Genomic DNA, 16,593 nt, shown 5'->3' with positions numbered 1-16,593 from the left:
GAAAGAATACCATAAATAGCGTCAGAGGTTGTGTCTGTCACATGAGACAGATCTCACTTTGTGTCAGTCATTGACTGGTTGGTCCCTCAATATCTGCTTTACCTTTATCCCTACACACTTATTGGCAAGACAGATTTCGAGTTGAAGGTTTTGTGAATGTATTGATGTCTCCTTCCTCTTCTAGAAGTCTTTCTTGTTACAGGAGGTGGCCATTTCGTTTTCATGCTCTGGTAAGCCTGCAAGGGAGGCTTTGTGTTGGGTACAGTAGTTAAAAGCAAGACCTGGGAAGAGGAACGGCAGAGTTGTGATCTAGGACTTCCTGCAGCAGCCAGCTCTGGGTCCTGGGAGCCTAGGCAGGCTTTGCAGTCATAGAGCTCCATCCACTGCCCAAGTCCCATCCTGACACCTTCTCCATCTCTATTACAGACCATTGTAATTCTGGCATAGTCGCTCTGTCCTGGGCCCGATAGGCCATCCTACCCTGGAAGAACAGAGAGTTCAAGGACGGCCAAATTTCACTTAAGCAAACTTGTTCTCAGACTGTGTGGTTGCTCTGTCTTAGCTCTCATAACACACTTTCCACTACGTTGCCTTAGGCTGTATCCTCCAAGCATCCCACCATGCATCAGCTCCATATACTGACGAACCTACCTTAGGGTCCCTGATAATTCCAGATACTTTAATGTTCTCCCGGGATGGACTGTGGCCTCTGCTGTGGCTCACATTGATCCTAGAAGTTCTTGGGAGCCTCCATGCCATGGCATAGGATGTCTCTGAATCCGCACTGGCCTGAGGGATTCCATCTGGCACAGGATTCTCTCCCTATTGTTGAATTTTGGCTCTTACGTTTTTCAGGAATGGCTCTGCATGTGGTCAACACACACTACCCTGGAAGACCAGAGAGTTCAAGGACGGCCAACTTTCACTTAAGCAAACTTTTTCACACACTGTGTGGGTCCCATCAGCAGAGAGTAGCCTCCACATTGCAATGATGTGCAAACTTCTGCCTTTCAGCCATGATGGACTTTAGGATATAGCCTGAGGACCCTCCACAAGCCACAGGTGGGTGATGTGTAAATTGGGCATGTTATTGGGTCAGGTCTTCAGTGCAGTGCCTTAAGCTGACAGCCTTTTGGGAGGGCATATGCTTCTCTATTAAATGAACTGGTTCCACTGTTGGCCTGGAGTCTGCTGTGTCTGCCCCTCATGCTCTCCTCCAAGTCTCTAACTGTCCCTAACTCTCCTTGACTGGCTGGTCAATCAGTCTTTACCAGTCTAGAGCCATTCTATAAACACAGAGCCCAGACTGTCCTCTGCCGACGTTTAACAGGGCTGCTGGTTTAGTGTCCTGGGTTCCCTATGGGGGTGCAAACTCAAGTTTCTTAGGTCCCTATGTTTCTGACAACAAGCCTTTAGAACAAGGTAGATGTGAAGAAATCAGGAAATAAACTCCTGCAGTACTTCATGTCTACCACTGGAGGGCTCTACACTTTTCTGGTCCTGGTGTGCTACTCAGCAAACCCTCTCACTGGAAGGCTCTGTGCCTGAAGCAGAGAACCTCTGCTAAACACAATGTTACCAAGAAACTGGCTGTATCTTCATGGCAGCCTGTAGAAGATTCTCCACGACCCTGAGGACCCAATTGGGAAAACTTAGGTAGGCAGGGTGTGGGAGCCACCAGGGCTGTATGGAGACCTTACCCAGAATTTAATCTCCAGCTGTGCATTCCGATTAACATGACCCACACTCCTATGAAGGTCTCTGGGTGGCTCCTGATATGAGTTGGGGGAGGGGGGAGGACAAGGAAGCTGGGTCAAGACAGAAGCACTGTCCTTACTCACTGCGTCTGGGCTTGTTCCTGCCCTAACTGGGAAGCAGGAACCAAACACCCACTCCTCATGGGACTGTCCGTGATGAGGCCAGCTGAGGATCTGAACTGTCAGCAAGAAAGACAGGAGCTGTATGTGCCACAAACCAGAGCACAGTGTCCCGCATAAGCCCATCTTTCAAATGATGCCATCTCCTCCCCAGAGTGGCTCCAGTCTGGGTTAGGAGTGGGTCATGTATTCCGAGCTCTCTGCTACTCCTGCAAACACAGCAATGGTGCCTTCTCATGTTCATCTATACTGAGCCTAGGGAGCAGCCAGAGGTCATACTCATGGGAATTGAAACTCAGTTCAATCTGCTATCCTGTAGCCCATGAGTCTGGACTCAACTTTAGTGGTCAAGGCCAGTGGTTTTTTTCCTGGACAAGACTTTGAGAATGTTAGTGACACATTGTATGCCCTTGGCTGGCCTTCACACTAATAGCCCTGAGTGACCATTCCAGCCTGCCCTCAGGGATTCAGATCAGCATTGGCCAGATCAGGCTCTTTGCTACCTGTTCCTATAGCTCACCTCCACTGTAGTTCATGTGTCCTGGATGCTGCAGCTGCTCCAGAAGCTACCAGATGTCTTCCACAGAATCCTGTAGTCCCTGTGGGCTCATCCACAGACATCTCACACTCTCCCTGCTGGGAGTTAGGCTGGATGCCTGCTGTGTGGGAGCTGCCTTGGCTTGTGGAACAGAGTCAGAAGCAGCGGAGGAGATGTTGTCTGCTGCTCTTAATGTCCTCAGTGCCCAGGGCTTGCCTGTGGTGTGGTTGTGGTCCAGCTCCAGTTAATCACTGATATAAATTCAGCCCGTAGAAGCTGCGTACCCCATGAGGCACAGGGAGGACCATGACTGAGGGGGAACCATGCAACCCAGGACCCTGTTGGGATCAGGGAATATTCCAGGTCACCTCTCACGCAGGATGCAAGGCTAGGAGCTCTGTGTGCCCTGACACAGGTGCATGGGACTGTGACTCCCATGAAATGCTCCTTCATACCTATTACATCATCAGCTTTGAGAAGGTCTTCCTCAGTAAGAACATTCCACACTGCTTGCTTCTGCCATCTGGCTCTCTTTTCCAGGGCTGCATGCCCTCAGGAACATTGACCTGTCTTCTATGAAAATTAATATTCTGTTAAATCATTTTGATAAACAGTTCTCAGCATGATATCTGTGTCCAGAAGTAGTCATCAGCAATTCTCACGGGGACAGGGAATCAAAATCTTCCCCCTGCTCTTCATCTTCCTCTTTCTCCTCCTCTTCCTTCTCTTCCTCCTCCTCCTCTTCTTTCTCCTCCTCTCTTCATCTTCTTCCTCCTCCTCCTCCTCCTCCTCCTCCTCCTCCTCCTCCTCCTCCTCCTCCTCCCCCTCCTACGCTCCTCGTTCTCCTCCTCCTGCTGCTGCTGTGCCTAATGCTGCTTCTGCTATTGTTGATACTCCTGTTGCTGCTGTAGTTTCTGCTGGTGTCTTTTCCATTGCCATGTGTCTGAAATCACCTACTGTTTATACTGAGGACATGAAAGAATTTCCAGATGACACTGTGAAATAGACAAGACAATTTATTCCAAGCAAAAAAGACAGTGAGGTAGAATTCTTAGCTTACCATTTGGGGCTTTGATTTGCCTTACTATATTATAACTTCTTTTTTCTACTTCTCAGTTGAGATCTTTGAAAGAAACCATTTAGAACTACTACCTATAAAATTCAATAGATCACTAGGTCTTAGGAACAAAAAAAAACCAGTATGCAAAACAATATGCATGCATGCAGGATTCTGATCATCAACTATAACCCACAAACTAGGTTGTTGATACTTATTCAATGACAAACCTTGTTAATTAGTTTTGAGGCTTAATGGAATGCGATGTTACATTTGAAAACATAAGACTGTGTTCTGCAGCACTTGTGATTGATGACCACATGTGAAAAGATCAGTAGCCCGTGGAGGAGTCCATGAGCCCATGAACCTCTAGTCCTCACCCTGTGGGAGCTATTGGCCTAAGGGGGAGCTGGAGTCCATCTGAAGGGATGGGCCAACTAGAAAACTCAGTAGAGGGTGGAACTTATCAATCCTATTGGGTCCCTGCTGGAAAGAGGAGAAATCAAGAAGAGGGAGAAGGCTTGGTGTTGGGGAAACCTCATAAAGAACTTAGAGCAGATACAAGGTAAGAATTGTTGGGAAAATGGAAACCAGAGACAGAGGAAGGACCAGCATAGAGCAAACTGAAAAGGACAAAGCACAAAGGTACCTGGGCTATGCCTGCTGCTTGTTCTCTGGACTCTCCCTGTGGCTCATTTCTGGGGAGAGATTCTGTTCTGCCCCAGGCGAGGTTTCTTTCTCCTTGGCATGCAGCAACACAGCTTTATCAGGGCATTTGCTATATTCCTGGTCCACCCCTTAAAACCTCTGGGCCGGACCCTGCTGGGGATGGGCTTATCCTCAAATGGGACTCTGTGGGAGAGTGGGTTGTCTTCTTTGATTTCCTTATTGCTACTCTTCTCACTGAAGATGCTTGTTGTTTTAATGCATGGGACACTCACGGCACATTTGTGATAGTGGTCCTGTGTAGGTGTCATCGGTAGAGGCCTGAGACGACCAGCCACAGTGGATCTTTTGCCTCCTTTTGGATGAGCATTCTGGCCATAGTGAGATACGTGACCATGGGAGGATGACACCCGCAAGGTGCCAAGGACTGGTAGGCTTCCACTCCTCTTTGGTTCTAATCTAAAAGCAGCAGCAGGATCAAGGCTAGGAAATGGGGCTGCAACGGGACTCACTTGCTGTGCCTGGGCTGTGCAGCCATCCCCCTGGAGAGCCTGCTTTTGTAGAAAGAAATAAGTTGCCATTTCCTCATTATATTTTCTTTGTTTTAAAGAGTGTTTTACTACAGAGGCTTGGAATCCAATGCTTTTCATGGCATCCAAAATGGCTGGGTCTGGTGTGAGGGGAAGCATTTCTTCATAGGGACCTATCAATCCGTCCAGTGTTCTTTGAACCAAGGGTGTTTCATTGCCTTTCTTGCTCTTGGTCTACAGTTGGGATTTACCCTCAGTAATTTACTAAGGAGGTCCTCCAGTTCTTTTGAAACCCCACAGGGAGCAGGATATACCCCTCCCACTACTTGTCTTTGCAGTTCTTGGATGATCACTGAATCAAATGGGAGCTTTCCCACTACCATACAGTACAAGACCACTCCTATAATCCACATATCATTCTTCGGCCCGTCATACCGATGGCCAAGGAGGAGTTCAGGGGAACCAAAGGAGTACGTGCCGCAGTGGTGGTTTAGCATTTTTCCAGGTTGAAATTGGGTGCTAAGCCCAAAGTCGATGACTTTGACCTTTTTGTTTTTATCAATCATTATATTGTCCAGTTTGAGGTCTCGGTGAACAATCCCCTTTCCATGGCAGTAGCTCACTGCTGACAATATCTGTTCAAATATTTGCCGGGCCTCATCCTCCTCTATGTGCCCTGACTCTCTGATGTACTGGTAGAGTTCTTGGCCTTCCACCAGCTCCATTATGAGGTATATTCTCGTTTCCTTTTCAATAACTTGTATGAGAGACACTATGTTGGGGTGGTTGATCTTTCTCATTATGTTTGCTTCCATCATGGCTGGCTGGAACCACTGCTTGTCCTTTCGCAGAACTTTGACAGCCACCGGGGTTCCTGTGAGCCGGTGGTGGGCCAGGAGGACTTTGGCGTTGCCCCCTTGCCCAATTGTCCCCAATACTTGGTATTGGGAATGGAAGTTGCCCTCCTCAGAGATACTGGGCTCGGGTGTAGGGGTTGGTAACTCCTCCTCAGTCTCTGTAGGCATTTTATCAGTACTAATGCTACCTAAAAATAACAAATATGGAATGAAATAATAAAAAAGATGGAGCAATATAGGAGCTAAAATTACACTTTGGTACCTAAAAGAAACAAACAAAAGAAAAAGAAAAAAAACAAACAAAGACAAAGTAAAAACTAGACTAGAAATATAGAGCAAAATTTTGAAAAAGTTAAGGGGAAAATATGAAGAGTCATAAGTAAAAGCCACCCAAATATCCAACCCCAAAAGAGAAAGCCAAGAGCACACACATAATAAATGCAATGATGAAAATAAAAATCGTCATACTACAATAGGATTGGGCGGCCAAAGATGTTCAATACTATGAATAGATGTTCATTGAAGAAAAAAAAAAAACAGATGAAAGAAACGAGAGGAGAACGAATTAGTATAAGACAAAACAAACAAATATAAAAAGCCAACACTTAAGGGAAAACTCCATTGAATTTCAGGACCTTGTGATCCACAAAAATCCACAACTCTCCAGAGCAAAATACTGAAAATTAAAATTAACCAACCACAAGGAATAAGGCAGTTAAATATCAGTGAATAGTAAACCTTAAACAAAGGCCGAAGAGTCAAAGTGTCACAAAGGGCAAATTTGCATCAAGTCTAAGCCAATGATTGCTTGTACTCAATAAATAGAGAAACAGGAATAATGTAAAAGGATGAAACCACAGGACATTGAAAATGGAGATAGAGTGAATCATCCGACTGCAGAACCGTATAATCAAAGAAGTAATATAGCATGTGAGAACATAAAAACCACTAAAAAATGAAACCAGCAATCCATAATAAATAAATAAATAAATAAATAAATAAATAAATAAATAAATAAATAAATAAAACAAAAAACAAAACCCCAATAAGGAAATAGCCAGTGGCGTGGCAATATGTGACCTAATTCTTTCTCTTGAAGTCATCCAAAAATCAATCAATCAATCAAGAAATAGGCAGCCAGCCATCTACATAGGCCTTTAAACTGATATTATGGGGTTGGCATACCAAATGCCTGGGAGCGACTGGTCAGTCAGCCCAGATACTTGGGCAGCTGCAGGCCAGTGAGAGAGCCTGTCTAGAAAATAAGGTTGAGAACCTACCTCAGGAACAGCAGCCGGAGTGACTACTGGCCTCTACACTCTCTTGCACTGAGGTGCAGGTAATATAGATACAAGGGGCAAAAGGGGATGGGCACGTGCACACACAGACACACACACACACACACACACACACACACACACACACGCACACACACACACACAGGCACACACACAGAAATACATAGAAGTGAACTTATACTCACACAAACTCTTACAAACACCCAGATTCACACAAAACACGCATACTTACACACAAGCAAAGCTGGAAAAACACACGTCAGACACATACACACATACACACAGGGATACACATACGCACAAGAAGACATACACACATACAAACACATACACACATACAAACCTGTAAACTCACACACTCCTACATATACTGACAAACACACAGGCAAAAGTGTACACGCACTCACACACAGGCCAATCTGTCAACACACACTCTCTTACACACACTGATACATACACATATACACAATACAGTAAAATTCGATACAACCACACACAGCTCACTAGATACAACCAAGTCTCAGAGGGCTCCACTCCACACCTCCTCTCAAAGCTGTCAAAGAATTCCAGGCCTGGCAACAGCTTAATATGTGTTTGCTGGGCCGCCTCACAATCGCTCCTCATGAGGTCACAATAGGACCTGTCAACATGGTTGGGAAGGACTCTGAGACCGTGGCTTCTATGGGCTATGGAAAGACTTTAGGCTGTTAGAAATAAAACCCTGTAAGATGTTTAGCTGTCCATAGTTCTCTGTTTTGAATGTTTACTCTGCATCCTGCTTTAAAGTCCTCATGTCTACACTCAGGGTGTCACGTTTTCTTTGAATTCTGAAGAATTAGCCTCAAACTGATGGTATAGATTTCTTTTTTTAAAGACAAAGCTGTTTCTAAACTGACCCATCAAGAGGACACTGTTCTCATAAGTCCTCAGAAAGGCTCTAGGTTATCATCAAACACCTGAGACAAAGCTGCAGGACTAGGCAGAAACTTGAGTTTGAATCCCCCAAACGCCTAATGGATGCATCAGCAAAGCTCATAAGCTTTCTCTGTGGAGAAGTTAACATGGACCAACAGATTAGAGGGCCAGAGCCCCAACCCATGCTGGGTGGACACTCTCCTTTGACATCCAACACAGAGATCTTTGTACAGAGATCAGGAGAAAGCTTCTCTGAATAGCTGTGCAGAGCACCTCAGGCTCAGGGACTCAGGACTGACACCCATAGAATGCTGTAGAGGAGCCCTTTGTGATTCAAGGGCTCATCTGCCTGGGTCCCTGAGCCACTACAGATGATCCCAGGACTGGGCTGTGGCTGCTTATGGGCTCAGACAGGGAGGTGCCAGGGGGTTTGCCCTTGGCTCCTGGGAGTAGAGCAGTTTTTCTTTCCCTGTCCCTGTTTTTTGAACTTTTCTTCCTTGGGAAAATGGAAGGACTGGAAGAAGTCTGTCTATGGAGAATGAGGCTGGCTGGGAAACTGCTCGCTGTTCTCCATTGTCATCCTGCTGGGGGTTTGGAGTTGTTGGCAGGTTAGCCTCTCCACCATTCCAATCTGCTTCTCTCCATTTAATCCATGCATCTCTGTCTCTTCGCTTCGTGACATGGTTGCACAAGTCCTACCTGTAGCTGCCACTCCAGGGCATAAGTCCCTCTGTGAGTGAATTCCAGATGGTTCTGTCTAGAGAGAAATTGTACAGGGTCGTTGCTCAGTATGTAGGAACATGGAAGAGGATACTGCACGGCATCCAAACACATTTCATATAACATCAATCCACATACTCTGGTACTCATAGGTTCTATTTACACCTTTCGCGATTACTGCTATTCACTGTACTGTGAAGTGTGAATTTTTATTATGTTTCACTTCTGCAAAGGAAGAGACAGTGTTTAGCACTGGAGATTCCAAAGGCCTAGCTGGAAGGGAGGCCTTGACACACAGGTGTGCTCCTGGGAAATAGCTCTTTCATAAAACGCCCCGTTGAATCCCATGATGTGTGGATTGCTCTATGCCCTATCTAGGGTTGACCTCAGTGTATATATATATATATATATATATATATATATATATATATATATATATGTATATATATATATATATATATATTAACTTGAGTATTTTTTATATACATTTCCAGTATTCCCTTTCCCAGTTTCCGTGCAAACATCCCCTTCCCTCCTCCCCATCATCCCCCCCTTGTCGCCCTCCTCCCAACAATCTAGTTCACTGGGGGTTCAGTCTTAGCAGGACCCAGGGCTTCCCCTTCCAATGGTGCTCTTACTAGGATATTCATTTTCCATGTTCCCTTCCCCAGCTTCCAGACTTTAGATGACTGGATGCCGTGACTGATTTTTACACAGGATAAAAGTTGGCTACATTTGTGTTTGATTATTAACAGTGCCTCTGGAACTAAACTCAGATCATCAGCTATTCCTTTCACCTCTGAACCATCTCAAAAGCTCACACTATATATTCTGTTCTGTCCTCAGTGTACCATGTATTTCTATAATCACCAGCATTGTTAAAGCAAGCCAAAGGAGATTTATAAAATTTTCAGATTTTGAAATTTACATTCACTCATAGCTTGTGCTACACATCATTAATCCCCCTTTCATGAGAGAGAAGGTCTCTTTACTGTCCAAACCACCCTTGTGTACAGGGTGAGTTTTAGGACAGCTTCAGTTTGTGGTAACACTCTGTCTCAAATTAAGCACACAACAGCAACAACCCAACCACACTCACACAGAAACACATGCATGGAACACACACACACACACACACACACACACACACACACACACACACACAGAGCACTTTCCAGTTGCTACCCTTCCCATTCCTCAAGTGAGCAATCAGTGTAACTGTACTTTAATCTCACCTACCTCAGTCCTTCCAGTCTGTAGGCTTCTCTTAAACCCTCCGGAATTGGCAACTGACATCAGGCCGGTTTCTGCTTGCTGGTGGGGAAATTGGGTTGTGTTGCTTTGTTAATCTGTACTCCCTTAGCCATCTTCCCCAGGCCCAGAGAAGATTCCATTAACCTCCTTCAGAGTACTTCAGTGTTTTTAAGTCATACTCAACAAAGTAAGAAACCATTTGGTTTGATTGCAGCATTTAGGAGTGTGTTGAGTAGGTACCAGCAGAATGTACACTGTTTATGAAGTAGGTCTGTGAGTAAGGGCTAGGTGTAATTTTATCTGCTGAGTGAGTGAGTGTTTGCTCCATATCGTTACCCATTTTGGCTTCTGTGGTATTTTTATTCCTATAGACTAAACGGTTTGAGTTTGTGTTGGCTTCTTCTGTGATTTCAGTATCCAGCACCTCTGGACTTATCCTATAAGTATTACCAGATTAACAGGGCTGTTGATTTTCCATGGAGATGCTTGTTTACATTTTTACATAATCCACATCTTATGTTCAAGAGGAGGGAGAGCAGCTTTCTGGTTTTGCAGCAACACACATTGACCCAGAGTGAAGGTTCTCTCTGTTACTGATTCGAATTCCTGAATCATCATGACATTTTGCATGAGCTATCCTCCACTGTCTCGGGCATTTGAGTACACCTTTCCCAGTTGGTGACTCTGTTTGGGAAGACTCAGGAGGTGTGCCCTTGCTGGAGAAAGAATGCCAGTGGGGCTGGGCTTTGAGGTTTTAGTGCTCTGCACCACTCCCTGTGCACTGTCTGCTTTGTACTTGTGATTCCAGATGTGAGTCCTCTGCTTCCTGCTCCTTCCCCTGTGCCCTGTAGTCATGGAACTTAACCTATGGTAACAGGTGGTCTGTGAAATAGGATCACTAATCGCCTACATGTTTTATAGTTTGCTGTGCTCATGGCATTTCTGTCACAGAAATACAAAGGTAACTAATGCAGAAGGGGATGTAATAGAGCAGACTCTTGCTCTGTGATACCTGACCATGCCAGTTTGTGCTTGTTACTTGTTTTGGAAAATATGCAAGAATTCAGAACTTTGAACTAGAAGTGGCCCAGTGCTCTAAGAAGAGTTTAATGGGGTATACTGGCAGGAGCTTGGGAGTCAGGAGTGCCAAGACCTATCCAGAATGTGGAAGCCCAGGACAAGGGGATTCAGAAGGCAATAATATTTATAACTGGTCTGGGATAATTTGTATGATGCTTTTACAAAAATGTGGCTTCCTGCAGCCCACATCGTAAAAACCTACCTGAGGCTAAATTAAAAAGTAATAAACAAATTTCTTCGATGAAAATTTGAAGAGAGCCCAGTATGGCCTCTGTTATACTGAGGTTATAGGACTTCAATGAAAAAGAGCAAATGGGGCAAATAGAAATACAAAATGTATAGTTTACAGAGAAAAAGACACTGGGAAGATTAATATTATAGCCAATGCCTAGGCCAGAAGAGAGCCTGCAATTACTTAGGAGATTAGAACCTTAATAAGAGGCCATGTCTCCTCAGGTGATGACATCACTCAATTAACCTCGTAATCTGTGGTAGAAAGTGACTTACTTAGTGTTTTCCTGCTATTAACAGACTCCATGACCAATGCAAATCTTATAAGAAGAACACTGCTTTGGGTTTGGCTTACAAGTTCAGCAGTTTGGTTCATTATCATCAAGGTGGGAGCATGGCAGCATCTAGGAGACATGGTACAGGAGGAGCTGGGTGTTCTACATCATCATCTGAAGGCCGCTACTAGAAAACTGATTTTCATGCAGCTATAACAAGGAACATAAGGGTCACATCTACAGTGACACACTTCCTCAATCAAGGCTACACCTATCCAATGAGGGCTCATCTGCAAATAGTCCCACGCCCTGGGCTGAGCATATTCAAATCAACACAGGAACATTAGGCATTTTCAGTTCCTGAAATCACCTGTGATCACAAGCTGTTGCTTCTGTGGGTCATGGGGCCCAGGGCTTTCCAGAAATCAGGCATCTTCTCATGTACTCTCATCAGTCACTGGGATTAAGGAAGCTCAGCAAAGGACTGCTGTGTGGGCTGAGAAAACTGAGAAAGTCTGCTTGGGAAGGTGTGTCAATCTTCATCTCCACATGGAGATAGCATGGGGGTTACCTGACCTTACCTGACCAGTTTTCATGTTTGGTACCCCTGGATCATATTCACTGTCAGGTAGGAAAGTGTTATTTGGCACCCAATGTCATGTTGTGCTATCATGTACCCAAAGTTGATAGATGACTTAAGAATGTAGGATTGAAAGGTATCCAGTTTCTAATCTAGGAAGGAGAACAGCAGGCCTGAGAGGAACAGGCCTCATGTGCAGAGGGATGTACCATCTGTACATGGTTGGGAGAAGCTCAGAGAAGGTTAGTCAAACCTGTCTATCCAGTAGAGGTTAGTTAACTGTGAAACTATCACTAACAGTAAAGGTAACTATGAACTCTGTGGAAGAGAAGGTTTGTTGCCATTGTTTGGGGACCATGCTTCAGAGGTGATGAGACACAGAGAAACTGTGTCTTGGGTTCATGCCACGAAGCGTGCTAGCTGAGCACTTCACATCTTAAGTTGTGTATGTCGTCAGGGCCCTTACACAAAGGTGATCTAGTGACAGTGTCTTGCTTTATTTGTAGCAATCACATGAATTTAAATTTCCTACTTGTTCTTGTTCTTAAAAACTCACTGATTAGTTTTAGCTGAGACTCCTAGGAGACTTTTCTCTCACATGCTCTAAGTTTTAAAGATTTGGTGATTAACATAAATAACTATTCATAGGTGAACACAGGGCCCACACTGACCTCACCTTGCTATCTGGAACTGTTACTCCTGAGCCAAGGGTCTCAAGGGTCTCTGCCTCAGAAAGAAATGTGGTAAAGTGATTTCATAATCTATTCACATTCCTTGTGTCATCCAGAACATCTGCTAGAATGAGAGGATCCTTCTCTGCTCAGGACAATGTAGCTAATGATTCCCCAGGAGGAAAGAAAGGGCCACTACCTGCCTCTGTGGGGCAGTCCCTGGTGTTCACGGTAATGTCACCCAAAAGTCCCACCTTGAATCTGCTGTTCCACTTGAGCATGGAGCCTCCCTTTTATTCTGGGAGATAAACAGGAATCTCCAGGTAGGAACAGTGTTCCAAACATGAGGTTAAGTGAAGGCAGTTAGAATGGGGTATATACATTAAGGGTTTCTGATTGAATGATTCTGAACTTAATGTACTTCCTACTAGAGTCATCTGTAAGTGATATGTAAGCTTTGTATTAAAGTGTACCTTTAGGTCCAAGATTTCATGGTAGGTCAATGCCCTACACTCTCTTAAAGATAATTTAAGAACTGCATAAAGAAGAGAAAATACTGATCAGAAAATGTTCCTAGGTGTACAGGACTGGTTTACATGTGCAAGTCTCTGTGCTCAACTCCAAGAGCACACAATATGCATTAGAAAGTAGATGATAAGAACTCTCTTTCTTTCTCTCTCTCTCTCTCTCTCTCTCTCTCTCTCTCTCTCACTTTCGATCTATCACTCTCTCATGGGTGTGTGTGTGTCTGTGTGTGTGTGTGTGCATGTGTTTGTGAAGCTGTGTCTGTGTGTCTCTCTGTCTGTCTGTCTCTCTCTCTCTCTTTCTCTCTCTCTCTCTGTCTCTCTCTGTGTGTGTGTGTGTGTGTGTTTGTGTGTGTGTGTGTGTGTGTGTGTGTGTGTGTGTGTGTGAAGGTGAGCTGATGGTCTGCATGCCGAGTTGGAAAAAGGATCCCATGTTGATTGACTCCCACCTTGACAAGTATCTTGTTGTTGGGATGACCAGCATGTGACTATTGGGACAAGATAGAAGTATTTACAAAGCCAACAGTTTTGACCGATTTATGCAAATTAGGGCAGATTTGAGAGTACACTTAAGAGTTTTAAACTTTGTTTGAAAAAACTAAACAGTGTTCTTGGAAGAGTTTCTTTGGAGTAGACCGCCAAAGGCCAAATTATATCTGATTGTTGGTGAGCACCTGTGGGTTTTTGTGTTCCTTATGTAGTATCCCTTAGGTTTGGGTCAGACAATGTAAACCTTATCATTTCCACTGTTTTTAACATCTCAAATGATGTCCAACGTTCTAGGTGCCAATCCACAAATGCCCACTCCTACATCTTCTCCCTCCTCCCTCCATTTTGCCACTATGATGCTGCTCCTAAACTCACCCAACTTTTCGAAACCCACCACTCCAGCCTCCTCCTATGTTCGAGCATCACATCTCCACAGGACCAAGGGCCTTCCATCTCATTGGTTTCAAATAATGCCATCCTCTGATATATATTGGTTGGTGGTCTATTTTCTGGAAGCTCTGGGTCATCAGCCAGCATATATTGTTCTTCCTCTATTGCAGGACCTCCTCTGTCACAGGACATCCACTGTTTAAGCACCACCACTACCTCAGGAAGTCCACTGTCTGTGTGTCAACTCCACTGTTACAGGACCACAAGTGTCTCAGCACTTCAACTATCACAGCACTTCTACTGTTCAGGAGCTCAAGAGTCTCAGCATCTCAAGTGCAGCAACTGTAATTTCAATTTTTCAAAGTCATTGCTGGTTATTAGATTTAAGGCTGAATGAAATGTGATGCTACTTTTGACAGCATAAGAATTTGTTCTATAGCTCTTGTGATAAATGCCGTGTGTGCTAGGACCAGTAACCTATGGAAGACTTCATGAGCTCATACCACTCTCCACCTCACTTTGTGGAAGGTGGTGTTTTTAGAGTGTGATAAACTTCAGGTGAATGGATGCATTCAGCTGCATCACGCTCTAGAGTGGGCTACACAGCAGTCATATTGAGTCCTTGCTGGGAAGAGAAGAAATCCAGAAGAGGGAGATGGTTGGGTTGGGGGAAGAATCATAAAATACTTAGAGGATATAAGAAGGTAAGAATTATGGGGAACTGGAAAACAGAGCCAGAGGAAGAATGAGCACAGAGCAAACAGGGAAGGACAAAGTACAAAGGCACGTGTGTTTTGCCATCTGCGTGTTCTCTGGACAATCTCCCTTGGCCTCATTTCTGGGAGAAAACTCTTCCTCCACCCCCTTGTAATGTTTCATTCTTGAAGGAAAGCAGCAACACAACTTCATCAGTGAATTTCCCCATTGGAATTGGTTCATCCTTTAATGCCTCTGGGAAATCCCCAGCTGGGGAATGTCCTGCTCTCTGCTGAGAGACAGCAGGAAAGTAGGTTGTCCTCTGTTTTCTCGTTGCTACAGCTCTTCTAAGTGTGGCTGATTGTTGAGTGAAGACACAGGACACTTCTGGTGTGTATGTATGCTTTGTTCACTGTGGGTGTTGTCGGGAGTGTCCTGAAAAGAAGAAGGGCATGCCCAATGGCTCTTTGCTTCCTCTTTGACTAGCCTTATGATCATAGAGATACACTAGGCCATTGGAAGATGAGGAGAACAATGTGTCTATGTTGTGTTCACTTCTATTCCTATTTAGTCCTAGAGGGAAATCAGCAAGGGTAGAGAATGGGACCGTAACTGGACAAAGCTGCTGAGCCTGTGTTGTGAAGCAATTCCTGTGTATAACTTGCTGTTACATTAAGCAATAGGATGCCATGTTCTGGTTATACTTTTTGATGCAATGAATCTATTATATTTTACCTCAAACCTCAATATATTACGTTTCTTCCTCTTTTGGAGTATCTGGCATGGGAGGGATCACTTCTTCATAAGGATTTGTGAACCTCTTCTGGTTTTATTGACCAGGGGTACATCATCACCTCTGAGACTGTCAGCCCATAGTTTGGATTGACTTTTATTAAGAGGCTAAGCTGCCTCTTCTGACACCCCACAGTGAGCAGGGTACACACCTGCTACAACCTGTCTTCTGAACTGTTGTATGACAACAGAGTCAAATACAACAGTGAAATATAAGCCTACTCCTAAGATGCATACGTTGTTGTTTTTTTTTTTTTTTTGCACCATCATAAAGTTGTCCTAGGAAGAGATCAGGTGCACCAATAGGGTAAGCACCATGCTGCCAGTTCAGCATTTGCCCAGGTTTGTCTTGAGTTGAAGGCCAAAGTCGATGCTTTTGACTTTTCCGTTCTTCTCTAACAAAATATAATCTGGTTTCAGGTCACTGTGAACTTATACAGTGCCCATAGCCATAGATAAAGCCTGCTAACATTTGCCTAAATATTTCCTTGGCTCCTTCCTCCTCTCGGTGGAAAGATTTTCAGATGTATTTGTAAAGCTCTAAAATTTCAACCAGTTTCACGATAAGTTATTAGAATTGTCTCAGACTCAATTGGAGAAGCAAGATGATGTTGGGGTGGATGAAAAACTTCATTATATTTGCCATGGCCATGTTTGGCTGGCACCATTGCTTCTTCTTTGCATGCACTTTGATAACCCCTGTATCAGAACTTCCACTGTCCCAGCACCTGAACTATCCCAAGACCTCCACAGTCAAAGGACCAATATTGTGGTAGGGCGTCTGTGGTCAGGCAACTCCTCTGTCTCAGACCCTCCAAATTGCAAGACCTTTACGGGCACTGGAAGTCACTGTCCATAAACTTCCACTGTTGGAATACCTCAACTATAACAAGGACCTCTACTATTGTACAACCCCCTTGTCATAGCACGTGTATTGTTACAAAGTAGTCCACTGTCAAAGGACCTCCAGGGTCTCAGCCTCTCCACTGTTACAGGATCTCTACTGTCTTAGGACCACTGCTGTTGGAGGACCTCCTGTCTCTCAGCAACTTCAGTTTGTTGGAGCTCTCCTATCAGAGGACATTTACATTTTCTGTAATTCCAGTGTCACAGCTGTTATAAGAACCTCCATTCTCACAGGACCTCCAGTGCG

The 16,593-nt window shown here is 44.5% G+C and overlaps 1 protein-coding gene across 1 annotated transcript; it reads right to left on the bottom strand.

Annotated features, from left to right (window-relative positions):
• Window positions 1–3,702: 3,702 nt before the first annotated feature.
• Window positions 3,703–7,425, bottom strand: LOC134485021 (sperm motility kinase Y-like). Its single transcript, XM_063280843.1, has 2 exons — window positions 6,806–7,425; window positions 3,703–5,713 (listed from the first exon to the last, which is right to left on the bottom strand). The coding sequence occupies exon 2, from the start codon at window positions 5,691–5,693 to the stop codon at window positions 4,845–4,847; it is 849 nt and encodes a 282-aa protein (XP_063136913.1). The 5' UTR covers window positions 5,694–5,713; window positions 6,806–7,425; the 3' UTR covers window positions 3,703–4,844.
• Between the last annotated feature and the right edge of the window lie 9,168 nt (window positions 7,426–16,593).

Source organism: Rattus norvegicus, chromosome 1, assembly GCF_036323735.1.
Source record: "Rattus norvegicus strain BN/NHsdMcwi chromosome 1, GRCr8, whole genome shotgun sequence".
In the NCBI taxonomy this organism is placed as follows: domain Eukaryota; kingdom Metazoa; phylum Chordata; class Mammalia; order Rodentia; family Muridae; genus Rattus; species Rattus norvegicus.
Note: the sequence above shows the minus strand (reverse complement) of the source record. Positions and strands in the feature narration are given on the sequence as shown.

Bases quoted from the DNA above. Each gene is read 5' to 3' on its own strand.
- LOC134485021 (XM_063280843.1), bottom strand. From the start codon at position 5,693: ATGCCTACAGAGACTGAGGAGGAGTTACCAACCCCTACACCCGAGCCC.